The sequence below is a fragment of the Oryza brachyantha genome, chromosome 1 (genome assembly GCF_000231095.2).
Source record: "Oryza brachyantha chromosome 1, ObraRS2, whole genome shotgun sequence".
NCBI lineage: Eukaryota > Viridiplantae > Streptophyta > Magnoliopsida > Poales > Poaceae > Oryza > Oryza brachyantha.
Genome location: NC_023163.2, coordinates 20,388,366 through 20,405,366, shown reverse-complemented (window position 1 = coordinate 20,405,366; position 17,001 = coordinate 20,388,366). Strand labels below are relative to the sequence as shown.

The following is a 17,001-nucleotide window of genomic DNA, read 5'->3' as shown; positions in this document are numbered from 1 at the left end:
TAGGAAGTGATGAGGGTGGTGTGAGCCTGTATATATATGTATTTCCTTCATTCTAAAATATAATCATTTCAACGTTGTTTGGTGGGAATAAAGGTTGAGGAAAAATAACTAGAGTGTCTCTCGATAAATAATTAATAAATAATGGCAGTAGTGTAGGTGGGGAAAATGAAAATAATTTTAAATAAGAAATAACTAAGGTGACAAATAGTATTATGCATGTGTTAGAAATTCATATACTATGATACCAGATTTATATTCTATAAATATTTATATTCTGGGATAGAGGGTAGCTAATGTCATGTTAGAGAGGTGACGTAGCTTATATTACTGATTAGTTTGGCCCATGACTATAGAGAAATCGATAATGCCGGTAGAGCTATCTCATATTTTAAATTTTTTATAATACACTAAACATAATCTCTATAACCTTGCAAATTGCACAGAGAAAATGTGTTGTTAACGTTACCAAAATTAGTAAGATATAGAATTAAAGGACACCTACAATATTTTAAAAGAACATAAAAAAAACTAATTATGACTTACACGGTGTTGGCAACAAAACATGACATAAAGAGAGAAAGGATTGGGTTAGGGGATGGTCTTGGCAGTTGGTTGACCGTGTGTGAGACAGATGCGATGCGATAAGTGACAAATCGGCACCATAGACGACTAGGAGCCAACATAGAATATAGGGGAGAGAGGAGGGAAATGGTGGGATGGGACCCACTGATATACAGGTTTCATAATATTTTTATACTTTTTGACTGATATACAGGTCTCACATATTTTAATTTTATTTTTAATCTTTTAATTTTGCTTCTAATGCTATGTCAGCGCTACACGACATAATGTGTAAGTTAAACTAGCCACGTCGATGCTATGTCAGCAAAAGTAGAATCGATACTGTTTTAGAATTTCATATGTACTGGTTTTAAGAAATGGTGGATACATTGTATCCGGTTTTACGTCAAGCGATAAAAATCAAACTCGTCCAATAGCTGAGGAAGGCAAATTATCTTTTCTCGTACCTAGCCTAGCATAGTCTACTCTTATGTGGGCCTTAGTAACTCTGTTCGGCCCACAAGTAGCTGACAGATTAGTGTTGCGGCACATGTATAAAAACCCACCCCGCTCGCACGAAGCCCAGTTAGCGGTTCCAATTAGTCTCATATTTAACCAATCGTCAGTTCAGAAATGAGATTCAAGATTCCATCTGCTCTTCCCTCTTCGTGGTCCGTGCCAGGTCAATTGCAATACAACGGTACACAGAACTCAACAATCTGATCAATGATGATAACCATGTTTTCAGCCACCCACACCACCAAACATTGAAATTTGACAACCAAAAGAAAACTTTACCAACCCTGCTGCCTTTTCGTTGCTTTCATTTCGATCTGAGCAGAGGAAAAGGCAGCTACCATTATCCACGATCTGAACGCCAGTTGCAGCTGGAGCAGCCTCCCGTCGGGAACAAGCAATGGAACGCTGCTAAAAGCGAGGCTCAACGTAGCAGGCATGCATGTGACGTCCGCTATCACTGTTTCTCATTTGCCTAGCAACGGGGGTGACCCATTTCATGATGGCTTCCAACGCAGCAAAAGGTTTAAGCCCCTGCAACTTGCGGACGAACCAACTAACCACCTCACCTGCAAAAATCATGCACACATTTGCCGCCTGCAACTGCAACTGCAAGTTTTGATTGATTACCATACGATTTCGCTATCTTTTTTTTTCTCTCAGTTTTCCCCAGGTGACTCAGATGCACCAAACGGGAAGGAAAGAAAACCGGCGCCGTAATCGCAATGCGAGAAGGTTAAATCTCGCTTTCGTGATCGGATGGACGGTAGCTGATAGCTCAGACAAAAGGCCAAAATTAGAGAATGGTTCTTCAGAGCAAGAGAGCAGCAGCAGCAGCAGAAAAACAGCCTTGCAGTTGCAGCTTGCCATGTGATGGCAACAGCTTAATTCAGACAGCAATACTCAGAGCAGAGTGCGAGTCAATTAATTGGCAAAGTGGAGACAAATATCGTTATCCGATCATCAACCACCGCCTCAATATATTTTTTCTCGCGGCCTGTAAGGCTATAATTCCCTCGTGGTGCAGCCTTCGTTAGGGATCAGATTTTTTCAGAGAGCAATCAGAGCATTGCCAGTTTGATCAGAGAGCTGTATTCTATTGGTGTGTGTTGGCGATATTCTTAATATGCATCTGATCGATCGGACCAGATAGTGGCAAGCAGCTCTCTCTACCAGCTCGGCTCGTAAACAAAGTCGAGGAGACCAAGACGGCCGGTGCCCGGTGTCATGGTTGATTGATCGCTACGTCGGAACTGAATTATCATTGGTCAATTATCAGTGTACGGGCAAAGATATCTAGCTTTTGTTTTCACCTCCATTAGCTGGCCAGTCATGATCCATGTTTCCATGGATAGTTTGCAAAACTACTACTAGTTACCAGCATGCATATGATCGATCGGTGACCAACGTGCGCACAGGAACGCCGGACAACATGCACAAACCTGTCGGTGAGCCGGCCGGACGACCGAACTTATCGATGAGTGTGTGACGACGGATTTTTCTTTTATATACTGGTGGTGGTGGTGGTGAGGAAGTCAGCTAGCTGATGCTAGGCGAACATGACAGCTGCATGCACGCTTCCATATCGGTCCCTCGGTTAGTCGGTCGTCGGTAATCGATCGATCATACCGTGCCAACCGCCAACACGACGCATCGGTTTTGAAACTCGCAGCAGCAGCAGCAGCAGCTTAAGCTGCCTAGGGAGCCTTGTTTCGATCGCGTGTCCTTCGCCACCCCACCTGCTGCTGCTGTTGCTAGTTGCTACCGCGTCCGTCGTCGATCGGAGAGGAGGCAAATGTCAACACGTCCCGCTGCAGCTTTTAATATGGCCGATGTCCGTGCGGCGTGCGCACCCCCCTCCCTCGTACAGGAGACGCGCGTGCCGCCCCGGGGTCTCCCGTGTGCCGCCGCCGCAGCGTAGCCACGCATCGGCGCGCGGCTCACCATCAGATCAATCGTGCGCGTGGTCACCGAACAGTATTACAGTACCACCGTTATACCGCGCGCGCGGGTCCTCTCGTTGCATCGAGTCGCATGAATGTTGCGCGCCGTTTGCTATTCCATCCACGCGCTGATCATGATCTCCTCCCGGCGCGCAACCACCGGCCCCCTCGGTGGTACACGTCCCCACCCGACCAGCTCACCTCCAGCGATGACGCCCCCGGACCAACGCTATATCAACCAACCCTACCACACCACGTACTGAACACACACACACACAGACGCACACACTACGCTTCTACGCTACACGCCCCGATCCACTGTAGTGCTCGCGGGGTAGCCGACCGGCCGGAAATGGCGAGGAGTGTAGCGGTGGCCGTGGCGTTCATGGCGGTGGCGGCGGTGGCGGTGGCGCAGGCGCCGGCGCCGGCGGCGACGCCGAGCGGGCCGCCGAACGTGACGGCGATCCTGGAGAAGGGCGGGCAGTACACGACGTTCATCCGGCTGATGAAGGAGACGCAGCAGGACACGCAGCTGAACAGCCAGCTGAACAACTCCTTCAACGGCAACGGCTACACCGTGTTCGCGCCCACCGACAACGCCTTCAACAATCTCAAGCCCGGCACGCTCAACGGCCTCACCCAGCAGCAGCAGGTGTCGCTCGTCCAGGGCCACGTCCTCCCGCAGTTCTACTCCATGGACTCCTTCCAGACGGCCAGCAACCCCGTCCGCACCCAGGCCTCCGGCACCGACGGGCCCTACACCCTCAACATCACCTCCACCACCAACAGCCAGGTCAACGTCTCCACCGGCGTCGTCGAGGTCACCGTCACCAACGCCCTCAGCGCCGCCAAGCCGCTCGCCGTCTACTCCGTCGACAAGGTGCTCCTGCCCTTCGAGCTCTTCGGCGTCAAGGCGCCCGCCGCCGCGCCCGCCGCGTCGACCACCAAGCCCAAGAAGGGCGGCGCCACGGATGCCGCCGCCGGGCCGGCCGGGTCGGAGGACGCCCAGCCCACGGACGCCGCCAGCGCGAGGGCCGTCGGGTGGGGCGTCGCCGGACTGGCCGCCGTTGTTAGCTTCCTCTTGTAAGACGTCGTACGGACACGATGAACGTGGATGCTAGCATATCAGCATGTGCATGTTTTTCTCTTCTTTTTTTTTCCCCCTTTTCTTTTCTTTCATTCTTCCTCTTCATGCTTTAAATTTCTTTGCTCTCCGACTAGTTTAATTGTTCTTTACATTATTCTTGTTCTTGGTGGTTTGTAAGATTGGGCTATGTGATTGGAATTTTCTATCTGAGGCCGGGATGTTAATAATGCATTACATTTTGAGTCACTTCACATGTTTTCTTCTACTTGCTATTGGTAGTTTGGTACCACAGTTTAATATCAGACAATGGTCCAATCTCCTGCCTAAAAAAACAGGTATGGTCCATCGGCCATTGGATGCGCTTGGTCTTTTTGCAGAGAAATGTGGTACCGGCCGCTGCTTTAATCATAGTAGGTGAGCTAATGATCAAGGACCACCGAATCGGCTTAAGATTAGTTGGTCCATTGATCTGGGTTTTCCGATCAAATTGGGATAATGATGGTACAGAGCTCAAGTTTTAGCTCTTGGATTTTATCAAGGCTTGGGACAAATTGGCGGCTAGGCTAGGCTACTCATCACTTCATCAGTCATCATGGAGTTGGTGGAACAGAGTAGAGGCAGCAGGGTCCATTCGTTGCACGAGCACATGGTGCGGTGCCAGGTTCGTTTGGTATCGAGTCGATTCTCTTGTAGGAGCATATGTTTACTTATATTATTTTTTCCTTCTCTTTTCCTAAACAAAATGGAGCTCCACATCCGCATGGGTTGTGCTAAACATTTTTTTTTCTGAGTAGCTTTTGAAGGTGTGCTGCATATATAGTGGACGGTAGATGCAGCATGTATCTTGCAAGTTTAGTAACATGCTTAATCTAATGCAAGCTCCTTGATTTTTTTTAAAAAAATGCTTTAGCATTTTTTAAATCCAATTCCAATACATGCCCGTTGATAAAAAGAGAGAAAGGAAAAGAAAGAAAGCTTGAGCAACACTCCAAGATCACTTTATATCAAATGTATGCCAGCGATCAACATCAGGTGCGATTAGATACAAAACACTCATGAAAACCACTGTCACTCTGTCAGCTAGGTCCTGGGAGAATGACAGTGCGGGCATCATATCAGCGATCATGCATATTCTTCGCCATATTGGATCGCCTCGTTGTCAATCCGATGGGTATATACAAAGCGGAGACGACGGCGCGTCGCTTTCAACTATCAACGGCCAGCTAGCGCTGTCGGTGTGCCACCTGTTTATGCATACAGATGATTATCCAGTACGCTTTGGTTGGTACTAGTGTACTACTACGGGCATACTCTAGTATACACACACCACTACTCTCTCTCACACACACAACGGTTGAACGAGTATCGAGTTTTCCAGCAACCATAAAAGTGGAGAAAATATTCACCAACCTATGCAGAAAAAATTGCGATTAATAAATGGAGCATATATACTTTAGTTCTTCGCATATACTGCTATAGGATATTCACTTGGGTCGATTGAACGAGACACTGGGCGCGTTCGAGGGTGACTAACCAACCAGTCTAATTAGCCGCACGTAAAAACGAAGAAAGTTATTAGCACATGATTAATTGAGTATTAGTTTTTGCAACTGAAAAACGGGTTAATCTGATTTTTTAAACAATTTTCATATACATTTTTTTTACAAAAAATACACCATTTAGCAGCTTGAAAAACGTGCGCACGAAAAAAGAGAGAAAATTTACACTCCTTTGGTCGGTTGCAAACGGACCCATTGAAGATATATTCATATAATACTCTTTTCGTAAAAATTATTTGTCTTTTATGGCAAGATTTGATCAAACTTATAAAATTCTGATAAGTAATTTTGTGTTATAATAAATTTATAAAATATATTCCCTCTGTTTTTTGTTTGACGCCGTTGACCTTTTGATTTACGTTTGACCCTTCGTCTTATTCAAAAATTTTGTCCAAATATACAAAATTATAAATCATACTTAAGGTTACTTTAGTAATAAATCAAATCATAACAAATAATCAATAATTATATAAATTTTTTAAATAAGATGAAGGGTCAAACGTAGATCAAAACGTCAACAACGTCAAAAAAAATCGGAGGGAGTAATAAGTTTATGATATTATGATAGTACTTTTCAAAGATTATATATATAATTTATCTTGTATTTATACTATGTAATTAAAATTTGTTGATAGTCGGAATTTTAGAGGTTTGAGTAAATCTTACTGTAAACGACAACGACAAGTATTTTTAATCGGACAAGTATTTTTACCGGGATAGAGTATGACATACCAGCAGCAACAGCCCGCAGCAGCATTCCATAAGAAAATGACCGTAATCTTAAAAGAAAAATAAATGCTCAGTGCTCAGTAAGACAGTAACCATTAACCCATTAATTTTCTACTGTTTTTTTTATTTTTATACTGTATATTAGTTGCACATGGCGACATGGTACCAGAAATGTCACCACCGGTAAAAATGATGGAAGCGTTTGTTTGGCGCCAATAGGATGTGCGTGTTTCAAGTGCTTGCTGATTCATGATCTGTTAGCTTTTATAGCAGAGTAAAAGAGTTCTCGTTGCTCAAGAAAAGAGAAGGCATTTTCCATCAAGCAACTGTACCTCCATCGTAATTGATTTACTGCATAATCTTACAGTTATTGCGCTTGAGGTTTCCATGACTTCTTGATGGCTACACACGACACATGATTTTTTGAAATGACACGGCATAGGTCGATGGAATATTTTTCAACTTAGGCCTCGTGTAGTTTGAATTTTTTTTTTAAAATCATAACATCAAACTTTTGAACACATATTTAAAGTATTAAACGTAGTCTAATTATAAAATAAATTTCAGATTCCGCTTGAAAAACGCTAGACGAATCTTTTAAGTCTAATTAATCCATCATTAGCATATGTTGGTTATAGTAGCACACATCCTAATTAAGCTTAAAAGATTCGTCTCACGATTTCCCCCATAACTGCGTTTTAATGTACATGTATATTTAATATTTTATTTAGATGTCCAAAGATTCGATGTAATGTTTTTAAAAAAAGTTTTTAAAAACTAAACATGGCCTTACATAAGTCACAAGCACCTGAATTCATACCCATTATTAGCAGGCCACGTTCGGTAAGGGATGGTAAGTTAACTTATCCGACGCAGAAAACATAGTAATAAATTAGTACATAATTAATTAATTATTAATTATTTAAAAAATATAAAATAGATTAATATGATTTTTTAAAATAACTTTCTTATAGAAAATTTTTCCAAAAAATATACCGTTTAACAGTTCGAAAAACGTGCATGCGGAAAAAGAGGAGGTTAACTTACAATTGGGGCGAACACAGCCTACATAAGGTAACCTTTAAGGATGTTCAGAATCCTACATCTGCCTTGCCAGACATTATCACCATTATTTCTACGGTACAAAGGCAGATAGGAAACTGGCAATTTCAGAATTTACAGATGTCAAATATGTACATCCACCGCGTTTCATTATTTGACAAGCCACTTTGAGGATAGCAACAACATTCAGCCAGATACATGAAGCTGGGACAAGCTTCACTCAGAGCGAATTCCACCCATGAAGGTTCTTGGGTCAGGGCAGGTGCCAGTGAACTGAGCCTGAGAGAAGTCAAATCCTGGGTTCTACCCATCATATAGAATGTAATCAGAGAAAGGACAAGCAAACAAGAACTTAAAACAAATATAGGACTGTAGCTGGACTGGAGAGTGTCTTCTACAGAAGAGTAGAATAGTACTAGATGATACACAAGCACAGAACCACTTTCTGAAGGATCTTATAAAAAAATTAACACAACTGTTACTAGTTTAAACATTTTGTAAACAAGACAAGAAGACTTGCGTGGGATGCAATTGATGCAATTCTAATGAAAAATTAAAACTTGTCAAAGAGTTCATTCAATATGTTCAACAATTTGAATCGAGGCATTAGCATGACAACATGTACCGCTTGCATACTGCATATTGCATGCTTGAGAAATAAGTAGTCGAACATACCAAAAACCCAAAGCAAGTGTAGTTTATGAAATCAGTAATTAAGGAGTTTATTATACCTCTTCTTGAAACCTTTGCAGCATGAGCCGTTTTTGTTCTTGGTCTGCAGCATATGGATCCAAGCTACCTTGGCCTTGTATTGGGGATGACCATGTTTTCCCCTTCTCTCTTTTTTGCAGTGTGATGTGCATTTCACCATCCTCTGTATTGTGATGACCATTCTCCATGTTAGAGCTCATAGAGCAGCAGAAGATGCTAATGACTCCAATGACAGGAATAAATATTACATCCTAGCACTAAACCTTGTACGAGTGATTGCTGACTTGCTACCACGTCCTTATGCATCTTTATTAGGTCAATCAATCTCATATCACCAGCCCATCATCAATATACCAACTAGGGCCATCCTATAGCCACCACAATGTATATGCGACTAACTAAATCAAACATGTCTTTCTGTATTCAGAAATTTTATAAATGACAAAAACAGCGTATTTTTCTATGAACGAGGTGAACTAAATCCACTAAAATGGTACAGAAAAGTTACCAAATAAGCTACTTCCACTTGCTAGGTCTGCATTAACTCCCCTAAAACCAGCCAATAATACCAAATTCTGAATAGTTGTCACTTGTCAGAAAAACAACCTCAGAGGCAAACTAAAAGGTAGTTTCTGCAGATGACTAAAACTGCAAACAGCAATTGTAAGAATGCATCAATAAAACAACAAATCCCAGATGGATGAATGATCGTCCAGCCAACAAATCCTGCTATAGGTACAGAAAAAATCCTCTTTTTAAAAGACAGACAAACAAAGTTATAAGGACAATTAGTTCACGCATAGGCACACTACAAAGAACTAAACTTAGACACTCGCATTCAGAGCCCATTCCATAGCAACCCATATCACTCATAGGGAATTTTGACACCAAAAATAGCATGTGGGGTGAGGGTTGGGGGAATTGAGCTATACGCCTATACCTATTGTCCAGAACGATGAATCAGTCTTCACAGGGTGTGTCAGGTCATGCTGCAAAAAGAAAGACACAAATGAGATCTTCCAAATGCACGACAGGATACAAGGAAAAAACAACCTTTTAGCACAGAATTAGCTCAAATTTTAAAAGGTTGAAGGGAGAAGCACATACATTGAGGTAGGGTGGATTGCCGCGGATGCCAAGCGAAACGTGTGTGGCCTGGATGGTGCATTGAAAGAGCTTGGTCGGTACACCCTTAGGGAGCTCAATGTACATGTTCACCTCCTCTAGTGTTTGGTCCCACTCAAATACCTTCTGGCCTGCACATCACACCCAATCCATGGTGGAGGAAGGGAAAGAACTACAGGTCAGGGGATTTCTGAATGTTCTAGAAGGTTGGAGGTGTGTGCAAGCTCACCGTTGTGGACAAAGGCGTGTCGCTTCTCGGGTCCAAGCTTATCTGCCATGTTAAGGTTCTGACACATACACGTGGGGTCACATGTTATCTTTTAAACGAGGACAAAACAACTCAAGCATGAAATCAACTCTGAAAACAGATTAAGCCAAACAATTTCTTGTTCTGATAATATTATCAAGTACTGAACTCTAAAGTTTATACAAGCTGCAGTTCATACCAAGGGCTTAGAGAAGAATTATAATCCAATGCCGATATTGAATGTTAGATTTTGATTTTAGAATTAATTTTAGGCGTTTTGCTCCTCATTTTTGTCTTCATGATTGCCAATTTCACGAAAGTTATTCTTCAAAATTAAATTAGGACGCTTTTATATCATAATAAAGAGACACTCTAAAGCAGGAGTCTGCGTTTAATAACTTATATAGTAATAGTAGTTACTATAATGGACAGATAAAGATACATTGTGGGCCACACGGCAATTCAACTACTACCTCGGTCCCATAATAATTTTATTTTTCGTTTTTCCATGTCCAACGTTTGATCATTTATCTTATTTGAAAAATTTGTACAAAAATATAAAAAAATTAGTCACACATAAAGTACTATTCATGCTTTAATGTTTTATCATCTAGTAAGAATAAAAATATTAATTGCAAAAAAAAATTAAATAAGACAAAGAGTCAAAATATTATAGCAAAAAACTAAAAAATAATCTTATTTCGGGACGGAGGCAGTAGTACATGAGCTAAAGAAAATCGCAGTTAATCAAACCACAAACATGAGACATCCACAGAAAGATGCTAAAGGTGTTATGAAGTAAAAAAATCAGCACTGGCTAGTGACTACTACAACTATAACCATTGGTTCCCAGTCATTTGCCTTTGTTATAAAGTTTAATTCCAACCCCATTTCAATCAACGCTGTATCTGATTCTAGCTAATTTCACTTCCAATTAACACTGTATCTGATTCTAGCCAGTTTCAGTTCCAATTTTTATGTTCGGCTGACACTTGGAAAAATCCACAGCACACATCCAGATCGGAGCAATACCACGGGGTGCGGGGTCTCGGGCTGCTGGAGTGCCGGCGACGGGAGGAGGTGGCGCGGGGTTCTTCCGGCCGTGGGGCCACGGGCTATTCCAGATCGGGGCACCTGCGGCGAGAGGAGGCCGCCCAAGCCGGCGGCGGACTGCTTCCGGCACCGGGATGAGGCGGGCTGCTTCGCGGCAGGAGGAGGGAGGCGGCAGGGGGAGAAAGGAGGCGGCGGGTGCGGGAGGAGGACGGAGGATGCGGCGCCGGGTGGTGCGTGAGAACGGAGGAGGCGCCGGCGGGTGCGAGAGGACGGAGGAAGCGGCGCCGGTGACGGGGGTGGATGAGCCCTAGCTCGGTGGGGACTGGCGGACTGCAGAGAAACGAGGGGGCGAGGGGAATTTAACTATTTGCCCCTCATGAGTTTTGTCCTTGTATTTTGCCACCGTAGAGAGGACTTGTGCAGTTTTTGTCACTTCTATCACAACACGTTGTCATCCTAGCGTAACGACGATTATGAAGCCTACTCATCAGATAGCGGCATCTGACTTGCAGATATGACGACAGCATGCAAGCCAGTTACCGACGTGTCCATACGTGCCCGAGACGGTGAACGGTGCCAGCGGCCGACGCGTCCGCCTATGCCCGCAGTGGCCTATGACAACGGTGGTCGGCACACCCACCCATATGTCGGTCGGCTAACTCGCCTGCGCTAGCAGCGACTGGCAGCGATGGCGGCGGTGGCTAGTGTACCCGCCCGTGCCCATGCGACGGCAGCGCCTGCCTACCTATGCCCACAACGGCCTGCGACGACAGCGGTTGGCACGTCTCCTTGTGCCCTCCCGCGCTAGTGGCGGCCTTCGACGACAACAATGATGGCCAGGGCACTCGCTCGTGCCCGTACGACCACGACGACGGTTACTCTTGGTGTTGCATTCTTGTTTTTTTCCCTTTTGATGTTCTTGTAACTAGAGTAAGTTTTGGGTTGGTGCTTGGTACCTTGAATCATTTGATAGGTGTTTTTTCCTTGATTTATGTAGCTCGTTTGTTCTTGCTCTTTTTTTATACGGAGAAAGGCATTACAAGCATGGCAGCACATGCAAGGGCATTTCGGTTTTGGTTCTTGCAACAGTTCATCTTATTCCCTCCTTCTTGATTTCTCTTGCTTTTGATCCCATAAAAATTATAAAGATTCTCCCTTTTCTTATGTATTCCTCTCTGATTTCTCGCTTTCAATAGCACGCTGGCACCATGATGGCTATGGCCAGTTGCGCCTGGCCTTCAACGGGGACGAGGAGCTAGTCACCGCCCGACACAAAGTTGGTACGCGCGTGCTGTGACAAATCTAAAGCGGTGTGAGAAGGAAGACGTCTGAGGGGTGGGCTCCACAAGCGTCACCACACGGGAACGAAGACATGTCTTGCCACGTAGTTGAAAGTGGCACAAATTGAACAAGTCTTCTCGCTGGTGGCAAAAGTAAGGACAAACATAATAGTGGTATTCGAAGAGTTGCCAATTCTAATAGTGATAAATAGTTAAATTCCCTTGGGGCGAGGGGGTGGGACTATAGGAGGTGACCCTTTCGGCTCCCTTGCTAGGGACGGTAATCGGGCATATCCATACCTACGAGATTATTTTGGGTCCATGGTTATACCCATTATTCGTGATGGGTATGAAACCTTGCCCATACTCACTACCCGGAGGCACCATGTACCCATCATTATATATACGTGATACAAACAATAGAAAATTTATATAATACTAGTAAGGATGTCCGTGCTTCGCTATAGGTTAAAAGAATCATTAAAACTTATAATTAACTAATTAATTAATTAAGTGAACCAAATGACAACTATATGTCATCTATACTACTATAACGAGAGTGGTGGTGGTGAATTCGCTAGAAAAAATAGCCGTGAGATCTATATATCAACAAACTTTTATTAACTCTCATTTTTGTGTATGAACAAAGTGCTATCGGACCAATAGGCCCACATACTGGTAAAAAATATAGACATCAATTTAAGAAATAATATATTCAAAAATAATAGTAATAACATGTTAATGATAACTTTCTTTTAATAAAATCTAGTTGCATCACTAATTTTTACTTCATGCGTTTCATGTTATAAGACTTTATGGGTTTGTCTAGATTCACCCATATATTAATGTATATGTGTCTAGGTTCCTTAGCGCATATATGAATCTTGTTAATGACAAAAAATCTTATAATATGGAATGGAGGGAGTAAAAGAAAAAAATGACTGCAGGTCAACCACCTTCACTAACTCTATCTTTTCATAGGAAGAGAAAAACTATGAAATAAATAGACTCACATGTCAGTAACAAATATATACAGTAATTAAGAGATGATAAATATAAAATAATAATATTAATAATATGCTAATAATATTTTTTAATAAAATCCCATCGCAACTCATAGCCAATATGCTAGTGTTTGCAAAATTTAACGGGCAGTCAAGTCCATAAAGAACATAAATTAAGCATTGCATATTTTCACTTCCACTTGCACTTGGACGGCATATTAGAGCAAAAATTAACATAAAAGTGAAATATGAACCAAAGTAAGGAGGACGAAAAACTTACTTATATGTGTGAGCAGTAGGAGAATCACTGCTACCATTCTTCAGCAAATTCTAATTAGGTTGCAATATATCAGATACCAACATTTTATTCTTGCCATCTACCTAGGTTGCAATAGACTGGGCAGAGAAGATAGAAGATCGAGCCTTTACCTGTCCATGGTAGCAGATGGAGAGTTGGGGCCGTGGGTTTCTCCTACCTCAGTGCCCATCCGGCTTGCTCACCGGACTGTCCAACTAATGAAAGATTTCCCCTCACTTGATAAAATGATTATGTCGATAAGTTGAATCTAGAGATGATTCACATATTTTCATGTTAACAGAAGGTTTATCATAACTTTGATTTTGTCGATATATGATGTTAATGATTTTTTGTCTATCGTTTATCTTGTTCAAAAATTTATATAATTATGATTTATTTTGCTATGGCTGAATTTATAACTAATATTTTAAGCATGACTTGTATTGTTACTTATTTATATAATCTTTTCGACGATAAATAATCAAATGTATTAAAAAATTAGCTGGTGCGGTTCTTTCCCTTGACCAGAACCCACCGTGTGCTAACACGTAGACCACGACAGCCGAAAGCTTTTACGAGACAACTGAACAAGCGAGCGAGCGAGTGGATAAGCGGCGACGCGGTGGTGGTCGTGCATATCCGATACACGTCAGGGGAGATCCCCGCTGAGCGCCCTGAGAGCAAGTTCACTAGTATACTTTAATTCATCTATAGTTAATCTAATAACTAATTTATATAATAGTTATTTATAAAACATTAATATATGGTCTTATATGTCATACACACATGACGTTTTGGAGTCCATGCTGTAGCTAGCTTTAAATTAGTAGTCTACTTTTCTTCTTTCTCCTCTTATCTCTTTAAAATATACTTATAGATGGCTTATAGTCCTTATAGCGGGTGCCACGCACAGCTGACGTTAGCGCGACGGAGACGGGTCGCTCCCTCGCGCCCGCGTTGTCCGCGAAGGCGCGAGCGCACAACTGCACGCGGGCGGGGCCACGGGGTCCAACACGAGGGCGCCATCCACGCCGCGCGGCCGGCCGGGGCCGCCGTTCCCGCTGCTGGTTTCTCCTGTCGCGATGCCGATCAGCTGCCAGCTGCCTCGCCGCGTCTCCGCGTGCTCGCTCGCGTCGCGTTTCGACGACGGATTTTGCGTTGGTCTGTGCTGCAAATTAAACGTGAGCCGAGTAGGCGACGTGGGACTCGGTCGGGTGCCGCGAGCTGGTGGCGAGTTGACCGTGCGCGCGCGCGGCTCACGTACGACCCAAACGAGCAGTGGACTTTCTGTGCATAGTAGCATAAACAAACGGGGGAGTTCAACTCCCGTGTATGTATAATATATATGTACAGAGTTCGCGATCGAGCTCGGGGTCAACGGGTACATGGATACTCGTGAATGGACAAGAAGCTAGTGGTGTATGAACGCTGAGGACTCCCTGTACGTAGTTGTGTGCGTTACCTACTTGCCTCTAGCATCCATCCTAGCTGGTTTGGGTCTTGGACCTCTTGGTCTCCAGCCTAAACGACGTTGATGTTTTAGTACATTACAACTTCATGAGACGATTTAGTTTGTTTTATGTGTTTATTTTAGAAAGACAAATGTGTGCTAATAGCACACAGTAAGTATATAGTTAAGGACGGCAGTAACACCCATGCTACGTACTTTTGGTTAATATGTCTTTGTCAGGCGGCTGTGAGACAACGTGACCGGCGGACCAAACGAAGGTGAAACATGCATAACAGGGCTACATGGGTGACGCACGTGCATGCATGTGTCTGCAAGCTGCAGGCGCCCATTGGCACTTGGAGCTGTGACGTAAGGGTATAGCTCTGCCTTTTGTTTTGGAGCCGCCTAGTTTATCTTTGTATGTACTGCATGTTGCTTTGGCTTCATCAGAACCCCAAAGTTTGTAAGTGATTTGCTAAGAGATTAGATGATCAAATTTCGCTTTTTATGCAAATTAATCATAGCGTAAAATGCTCTCTCAGCCAAACAATAACTCAATAAGCATGCTATATAGGCTTGCTAGTGACGCCAAAATATGCATGCTGCATCTCGAACGACTCATTCTCCCCCCATTCGCTTTAGAAAATGGCTCTTTGGTGGCAAAAAATTATACAATTACTCCACCTAGCTACCTCCTACGCCACCACATACGCAAGATGATATATCAGTTAAGCTAGCACCAGATGGAGATCTAGCAGAAATTAGACGGTTTTTTTAACGCTTTGAAAGCTCTTCTGATGCGTGTTGTCTTCTCCAAACCAAAATAACGGGGCCAAGAAAAGCGACGCATCGTCATTCATGATCCACATGGTGCACGCAGTAGCGATATAGCATACAAACAGTAGTATTATATATATACTCCCTCCGTTTTATAATGTAAGATGTTTTAGCTATATTTAGATTCATCTATTAACCATTGTATATTGTTTATATATATATATGTCTAGATTCATTAATATCTATATGAATTTAGAATACGCTAAAAAATCTTACATTATAAAACGCAGGTAGCAATACTGATGGATTGGCGGCAATATATATATACATAATGCATGAGCAAATGCACACATAATCTGACCGCCTCTCCCTGGATCAACTCAGCCATCGATTACATCCACGATCCGGTATTAGTTTATGAGACGGGAAGTATGAAAGACCATTAAACATCCCTCGTACGAGTGCATGGAAAAACAAACAAGAGTACAAATACCACAAGCTAGCTAGACAGAAGAGTAACATATATAACTAAGCTAGCTAGATGTTAATACTATCTTCGATGATTTTTTTATTTAACACAGTTAACTTTTGAGTATATTTAAGTATTTATTCAAAATTTTATGTAATTATACATAATTATAAATCGTATTTAAAATATATTTTATGATAAAAGCACCACAACAAAGTTATTAGTAATTATGTGAATTTTTCAATGAGACGAATGTTTAAATATTAAAGTAGTAAATAAGAAAAGTCAGAGATAGTAATATATAATTCAGAAAAGCTTAGACCCTGTTTAGTTTTTTAAATTTTTTTCTAAAAGTATCATATCAAATCTTTGTACACATAAATAAAGCATTAAACATAGATAAAACAAAAAACTAATTACACAGTTACGGAAGAAATCTTGAGACATATCTTTTGAGCCTAATTAGTACATGATTAGTCATAAGTGCTACAGTAACCAACATATGCTAATGATGAATTAATTATGCTCAAAAAATTCGTCTCGCGGTTCCCAGGCTAACCGTGAAATTCATTTTTTCATTCGTATTCGAAAACCCCTTCTAACATCTACTCAAATATTTAACGTGATAGTTGTACGAAAATTTTTTCCAAAGTAAACGGCGCCTTATTTTGTAGTACAACTGTCCAAGTCCAAACGATGGAGTGACGTGCTGCATTACGTCACTGAGAGCATGTCTGCGCTGCCGATGGCGCGACACCGTCTACGGCCGCCTGGCGATATTGTTTGGCGTCTATGTCGTCTCACAGTACTCAGGGCGTGTTCATAAGATGCTCAAGGGCTAATCTTTTTTTTTCACATGCTTTCCAAACGATTAAATGTTATATTTTTTGTTAAAAAATTATTTAAAAATTATTTAAAAAATTATATTATATTATTTTTTAAGTTTAAAATAGATAATACTTAATTAATTATATGTTAATGATGTTTCTTGTTTTGCGTGCGCTGGATAGGGACATCCAAACGTTGTTGCGAACGAGCCCTTAAAACGTTTTTCTCTCGCAATCCCACAATCAAATATTACCTCCGTGATACGTTAGCTTTTAGCACACACTTAATTATTCATCTTATAA

General features: G+C 42.2%; 2 protein-coding genes across 2 annotated transcripts; one reads left to right on the top strand and one right to left on the bottom strand.

Moving 5' to 3' along the window:
• Positions 1 to 3,268: 3,268 nt before the first annotated feature.
• On the top strand, positions 3,269 to 4,353 carry LOC121054877 (fasciclin-like arabinogalactan protein 11). Its single transcript, XM_040525657.1, has one exon. The coding sequence runs from the start codon at positions 3,373 to 3,375 to the stop codon at positions 4,105 to 4,107; it is 735 nt and encodes a 244-aa protein (XP_040381591.1). The 5' UTR covers positions 3,269 to 3,372; the 3' UTR covers positions 4,108 to 4,353.
• Positions 4,354 to 7,548: 3,195 nt separating this feature from the next.
• LOC102722994 (nudC domain-containing protein 2) lies at positions 7,549 to 10,945 on the bottom strand. The gene is made up of 6 exons (XM_006644430.3): positions 10,573 to 10,945; positions 9,523 to 9,580; positions 9,276 to 9,424; positions 9,109 to 9,157; positions 8,189 to 8,331; positions 7,549 to 7,760 (listed from the first exon to the last, which is right to left on the bottom strand). Exons 2-6 carry the CDS (start codon positions 9,569 to 9,571, stop codon positions 7,674 to 7,676), a joined length of 477 nt encoding a protein of 158 aa, XP_006644493.1. The 5' UTR covers positions 9,572 to 9,580; positions 10,573 to 10,945; the 3' UTR covers positions 7,549 to 7,673.
• Positions 10,946 to 17,001: the final 6,056 nt, after the last annotated feature.

Excerpts from the sequence above, each read along its gene's own strand:
- LOC102722994 (XM_006644430.3), bottom strand. The coding sequence starts at position 9,571 with ATGGCAGATAAGCTTGGACCCGAGAAGCGACACGCCTTTGTCCACAAC. Across the intron at positions 8,332-9,108 it reads TTCATCGTTCTGGACAATAG|AGGATGGTGAAATGCACATC; the intron begins GTATAGGCGTAT and ends ATCACAATACAG. Across the intron at positions 7,761-8,188 it reads TGCAAAGGTTTCAAGAAGAG|AACCCAGGATTTGACTTCTC; the intron begins GTATAATAAACT and ends TATGATGGGTAG.
- LOC121054877 (XM_040525657.1), top strand. The coding sequence starts at position 3,373 with ATGGCGAGGAGTGTAGCGGTGGCCGTGGCGTTCATGGCGGTGGCGGCG.